Consider the following 6,671-nt stretch of genomic DNA (forward strand, 5'->3'; position numbering starts at 1 on the left):
CGTGTGACGGAAATGTTACGTCCCTTACCATATTGTGATGCCTGCGGCAACCACATGTGACGACCCCGGGCTGGACTCCGCTTCGTCCACGGTGAAAGCCGATCCGGCGATCCACAGCGCAAAGTTGTTGTATTTCCTCAGCAACCAACACGGATCAGCTCCAGGCATGACGAAGCAGATATCGTCCTCTTTTGGAAGGCCAAACAAAGTAGTTTCACTTTCACAACCAAAACACACAGCGTCTCCATGACATGGCAGCGGTGGCAACAACAATACTACAGCGAGAATAAAAGTTACGCCTTCTTTCTTTGCGTGAACATTTGGGCAGCGTTATGCAAATCTTCCCAGATAGTGACGTAGGTATGTGGGGGCATGTTAGAACGAGCTGTTTTAGGTAGGAGTGGTTGACTCTTATCTCTTTGGATTTGAGACGTTAGTCTTTGCAACTTTACAGATCTTCTTTATGCACCAAGAGCTTGTAACACTCCAAAGAGAAAGGAAAAACTGAAATTGCATCATATGACCCCTTTAATACTATTTTCCACATTCAGAAAAATAGTCAGAACATCAAAATAATGAAATGACAAAACAGCCACTTTGCAGGGATTCCAGCATTTCATGAGGTGCACCCTGGGATACTTTTTAAGCAGTATGTTTGCTGAACATTTGTTGGCTTCTATTCCCTCACTATCTGATCAAACTTCGCCATGTTAATGTTACTGCAGTTGTTGTTTTGTAAAGAAATTAATGTTAATATTATAAATGAACTGCTCCATCATTATGAGTTACTCTCACCCACACATTTTGTGTTTTAAGTAGGGATGCACCGATATGAACATTTTGGCCAATACTGATAACTGATAATTCTTTATTTTTGAAAGCCGATAACCGATATGTTGGCCGATAAATCTATATCCAAATTTTTATATACTTTTTGAGAGCCTGATTACAAAAAAGTTCTCATCATTAAAACCCACATCCCAAACACTTCAACATAAGCAGCCTAGTTTGAACGGTGTACGTTTTAAAAATAATTTTACTCTCCCATTACCAAATTTAGTCATAAAAATTAATGCGCCATAGATCAATAAAACGGAATAACCTCTGCATGGACAATAATTAAATGATTTTAATTACTAAACCATATTGTTGATGAAAATAATAAGAGAAAAATAAAAGTGGTTGTTATTATTAATAATGTATCAATGATTTTGAAAAAGTAACAAATTAATACCACTGTTTTAAATAGCAGCCGTTTGAGCTGCGCGTGCTGAAGCTGAAGAGCTGAATGAGCATGGTAAACTGAAGCGTTTTGCTGGCAGCTTATTTAACTCAAGGAAATGCATCCTGAGATTAATATTAATACAACATAAACATAATATTACAACTTATATATGTACAAAATGACGCAGTTATTGAGTGCTATAGTCAGAATGTGTGATCCTGTTGTGGATGCGCTCTTCCCATAACAACGCGCTGAAACACGGCAACTAAACCCAAAGAATTCACAACGTTTTATTATAATAATGTTCTCATTAGAATGTTATATACACGACATTCCCAATCATAGCTATTAATGTTGTGCACTGCTGTTTGAGCTGCGTGCGCTGAGCTAAAGATGATCACCGGTAAACTGAAGCGCTCTTTCAACTTAACCAAACGCATTCTATACGAGATAAATCAGATATACATCAAATAAACACAATAATAAAACGTACAATTGCACAAAAGGCTGCAAACGAACAGCGCGCATCTGAAGTGTCTCTGAAGGAAATAATGCATTATTTATCGGCTTTAAAATATCGGCCAAATTTTCTTATCGGGCCGATACCGATAACAGAAAAAATGAGCATTTATCGGCCGATACCGATATGGTGGCCGATATATCGTGCATCCCTAGTTTTAAGCACTGACTGAAAGTGGAATTCTAATTACATTACAGAATAATGGGATAGGTTTTGTCCATACAATAAAAGTGAACTACTCTAAAACAACAGGAACTCATGTGGTGTATGATGGTAACAGACTCCGATTTTTAGCTTCAGACTTAGACTCCATCCAGTCAGAAACATGTTTGATATTTCGAGTCTATTTTAGAACATGCTTTATATTCATGTTTGTCACACATCTCCCCGCAACAAGGCACACGTTTCTGCACGAGTTTGTTGTGATCGGAACGATTTTAAAGTCTGGTAGTGTGTGATCCTCAGTCATTTAGTGTATGATGGCCAGCTTTTCCTCTGTGACTATTACAAAGTCGGTAAGTGTATGATTCCCAGTGTTTTAAAATCTGTTCAGATTATAAATGTCATGTAGTGTATTCCAGCCTATAATACAGTTATGAAACAACATGACAGTGATTAAACGATGACAGAATTTCCATTTTCAGTGAACTACCACTTTAAGCAAAAAAAATTAAATAAGTTACATGTAATGCATATATTTACAATTTTTGCTATATGCTCCTCTAGAGTAGGGCTGGACAATAATTCAATATCAATATGTATCGCGATATAATTTTTTTCATTAACGGTGATATGATTTTTAAACACATTTCCGATATTTCGATATACATTACCAGTGCTTCCCATACATTGATTTATTTGTGGCATTTTACTTCGTTGAATAAACATGAGCACTGCACGTTTCAAAATCATTTATTCCTGTGATCATACATAGGTAATTTTCAGCATCATTACTCCAGTCTTCAGTGTCACATGATCCTTCAGAAATCATTCTAATATGCTGATTTGCTGATTATAAATATTTAAAACAGTTGAGTACATTTTTTTTCAGGATTCTTTGATTAATAGAAAGATCCAAAGATCAACATTTATATGAAATAAAAAGCTTTTGTAACATTATACACTATTCCATTCAGTATAATTTTTATTATTTTTTGGGAAAGAAATTATAGAAATTAATACTTTTATTTAGCAAGGATGCTTAAAATTGATCAAAAGTGATGATAAAGGCATTTATAATGTTACAAAAGATTTCTATTTCAGATAAATAGTGTTCATATCGATATCGGAATTATATCGTATCGACCGAAATTAAGAAATATATCGTGATATCAGTTTTGGCCATATCGTCCCGCCCTACTCTAGAGATTAAAAAAAAATGCTTTCCGCAAGTTTTCTCTATGTGAATAAACAACTATTACTCACCTCTCTTTTAGCTCATCTGTTAAAGATTTTATGTGTGACTGTGGTGACACAGATCCAAAACTTGTGCTTGGCTGTGCAGATGTGGCCTCAGCACATCCTTCTTTTCCCTGATACCTCTCTCCATCCCCAGCTCGTTCTTCCACAACTGCTTCCTCTTCTCCCTCCATCTGCTCCATCTCTCTCTCTCCAGAAGAGATGCCTGGGTTTGGGAGCTGTTGACTTTTCTTCTTCTGTGCTGTGTGGTCACAAACTTTGACACTCTTCAAACTATGAAGGCTGTTGTTGTTTTCTGTAGGTTGGTGCATTTCATCAAAGCTGAGGGAGGAGATCTCACTGATGGAGGGATCTGGTAAGTTTTGGAGCTGTCTGCAGACAAGGGAAGGGGTGCTTGATAGCAGGGGACGTTTACTTGGGAGCTGCTGGTCATCGCTATCATTGAAAGAGACCTCAGCTAGAGCCACACGTTTCTGTGAGCGTTTGCGGTTCTTGAGAGCAGCGTGATTCTTTGAGTCATGTTTATCCATGTCAAATGGCCTTCTGCTTGCAACACGCTTATTTTTGGAGAATGAAGGGAGGAAATCATCCGAGGAATCTAGCGTGCGGTGAAGAACAAGAGACTAGGAGGAAAGGAAAAAAGTGGGAAAGACAAGAACCCTGCTTTAACGACAGTCCATCGGAATTTTCTCTTACATACAAAGTACCCCCAGCATACTGTTACTTACGATCCTCTTAGTTCGGATAGTTGCCGGTGGTCTTTTGCGTTGTGTAACAAATCTGACCAAATGGGGAGGGTCTAATACTTTCTTGGCACTGCAGGGGTACAAAACAACATTTCACTTATGCTGACTGAGTTATGTAACACTATTGATTTTCAGATTTTTCACAAAATGTATAACAAGCTTACCCAGCACATTCATCAGCAGATGATTTTGGATGGACTTTATTCTTCATCATCAAGGCATCATCCTCATTTTCACTGCTAGTGAAAACGATTAATTGTTTATTTTGTTTTGCCTTTGTTGTTTGAGTTCTCGCAGCTGTTGTCCTTACTGATGGTTTTGCATTTACCTTTTTTCTGCAGAAACAAAGTCATACAGAACAGTGAAGAAGAAGGAAATAGCTGTTCAGTCTACTGAGAATTTCTAAGTTTTAGAATCTTCAAATTATGAGTAAAATAAGATCTAGGGTTCATGTCATTGAAAGTTGACAGAAAAGTCTGCATTGAAATAATATATTCTCTGTGTTAATAGTTCATCTGTTCTACGCAATGTTGTTGAGTTGTTTTGTCACAGTCCTGACCGGGATGATACGGACGGCGTGTAGTTTTCCTCATCACTCTCTTTCTCCTTTATGGCAGTCATGCCTTTGCTCTTTGCGGCATGGGAGCCTGTTTCTCTTACTCTCCTTAGAACAGAGAAAGGAATGAGAAATTGTAATGCATAACAACAGCTTGCCTATAGAAAAGTTCAACCAGAGTTTTTTAATATAAAATGGCAATGTTAATGAATAAATAGGTGAGAGCATGTTTTACCGCTTCTTGGGATGTGTGATTTCTGATATGGACTGATCCGATGAGGGAGTGCTTGAAAAAGAGAAAGCTGCTTTCTTCAGGTCAGGGGAGAACCAAGGCTCAACCTTTCGCATTCTTTTACTGTATGTCTTGATAAACACCGGCCCATTTTTTCCTGTTGCATTCATCTTGGATCTTTACTACAAAGTAGAATTAAACCATTACCATATAAAAATGGAGAAACAATAACTTGCAGCTTAAACTAGAACATGTGCTAGCCACAGCACGGTCTTGGGTTAAAGTCCCTGGGAAATGAAATGACCAAAAAAACAAACAAACAAAAAAAAAAGCACAAATGTAATTCCTCTGCGAATGAATGCATGTATGATGAATGTTAGTAACACTTTACAATAATGTTTAATTTGTTAATATTAGTTAACTTAAATAACTTATCATGAACTAACGATTTATAATATTTTTACAGCATTTATTAATATTATTTCATTTTAATTTCAAGATTTGCTAACACATTTTAAGATCAAACATGGTATCTGTTAACATTAATTAATGCAATGTAAACTAACATGAACATTTTTATTAACCAACATTAACAAAGGTTAATAAAAGCTATAAAAAATACATTACTCATTGTTAGTTCAGGTTAACAAATGAGACCTTATTGTACACTGTCACTATAATATTCTATAAACATTCCACCTCACAATCTCCGAAATAAACTCATTTTGAATTTCAATGCATTTTAGTCTGTTACAAGATAATTTTACAGATGGAGATGACCTAAAAATCATCAGGTTTTAGTCTTATTTGAAACGTAGATTTTCTAGAGATTTGTATAAACTGAACAAAACGCTCGAGAACAGTGACATTTCACTGAGTTTTCAAATATACACATTTTCAAGGCAAATGACCTAGATCAGAACGGATCAAACGGCTTGCAGTTACTAAAACAGACTTTCTGAATATAAATTATTTGAAATCATTGGAAAATAAGTAGAAATAATTCATTAATTCTTGACTGCATACATGCATAAACCTCTAACGTTATACAGGAAACAACTGCACTACCATGCCCATAGTTTAAAAACCAAAAGCGTTATTATATTGACAACTGAATTTACCTCAACAACTTATCAACATGTTGAGCGCTTCGCAAAATTTCTTAATAGTTGTATAAGCAAAAAATGTGAAGTCTTTCGATTACAGAACCAATGAACAATACTGAGGACCGCGATGAACCGCTTTACGTTCAAACCTGAGAACAGTTGCTGATTGGCTTTTTCTTCTTCATGTGTAATGGCGGCTCGTTCCTTTGGAGCATTATCGCCACCTTCTGTACACTGTGGCTGGATCCAAAGACTATAGAATACCCTAGGGCCTAGGGACTTTGCTGGATCGTGTTCTGCAGCGAGGAGGACCATCTCCCTCCAATCTCCAGATCTAGGGCTGCTGCAGCCATCATCTATGCGTGTTCAGCTCTGTCTTATAAAATTAAAAAGTACCTTAATTGCACATTTATGTACTGCTTAGTCCAGACATTTAATCATGTAACAAACAATCCATAAAGACGTTTCATATTAGTCAGTAGGCCTACTGATATCACCAGGGCAAAATCTAATCACGTTATATTTTATGTAGCATTAATGCTGTGTATATTACATGATAGTGTATATTATAGGTTGATACCTATGCAACAAATTAGTAAATCTTTAATAGTTAATAGCAAGGGCGTAGTTTTGGTTTGAACATTGGGTGGGTTGAAGTGTGAACTGTTTTAGTAGAGTCCCAGAGCATGCTCACTCATAAGGTTTATTTATTTGTTTGCTTATATATTTATTTTTGTGAAATGGTCTTTTGTGCTATCATCTATGCAAAGTTGGTGCAATAAAGTAACACCATAGTTAACAATTACTTGTTTACATGGGATATATATATATATATATATATATATATATATATATATATATATATAT

At 36.2% G+C, this 6,671-nt stretch overlaps 1 protein-coding gene across 3 annotated transcripts in view; it reads right to left on the reverse strand.

Moving 5' to 3' along the window:
* Positions 1-6,007, reverse strand: part of LOC107695683 (uncharacterized) — a 26,549-nt gene extending 20,542 nt beyond the window's left edge. For 2 of the 3 annotated variants that reach the window (XM_016495707.1, XM_016495692.1), the window contains exons 1-6: positions 5,820-5,947; positions 4,702-4,880; positions 4,470-4,574; positions 4,075-4,245; positions 3,893-3,980; positions 3,171-3,787 (exon numbers count right to left, since the gene is read on the reverse strand). In XM_016495707.1, the coding sequence (XP_016351193.1) occupies positions 3,171-3,787; positions 3,893-3,980; positions 4,075-4,245; positions 4,470-4,574; positions 4,702-4,868 (1,148 nt within the window). In that variant the 5' untranslated portion in view covers positions 4,869-4,880; positions 5,820-5,947. The other variant, XM_016495698.1, reaches the window with a different exon arrangement.
* Between the last annotated feature and the right edge of the window lie 664 nt (positions 6,008-6,671).

Source organism: Sinocyclocheilus anshuiensis, unplaced genomic scaffold (genome assembly GCF_001515605.1).
Source record: "Sinocyclocheilus anshuiensis isolate Anshui unplaced genomic scaffold, SAMN03320099.WGS_v1.1 scaffold517, whole genome shotgun sequence".
NCBI lineage: Eukaryota > Metazoa > Chordata > Actinopteri > Cypriniformes > Cyprinidae > Sinocyclocheilus > Sinocyclocheilus anshuiensis.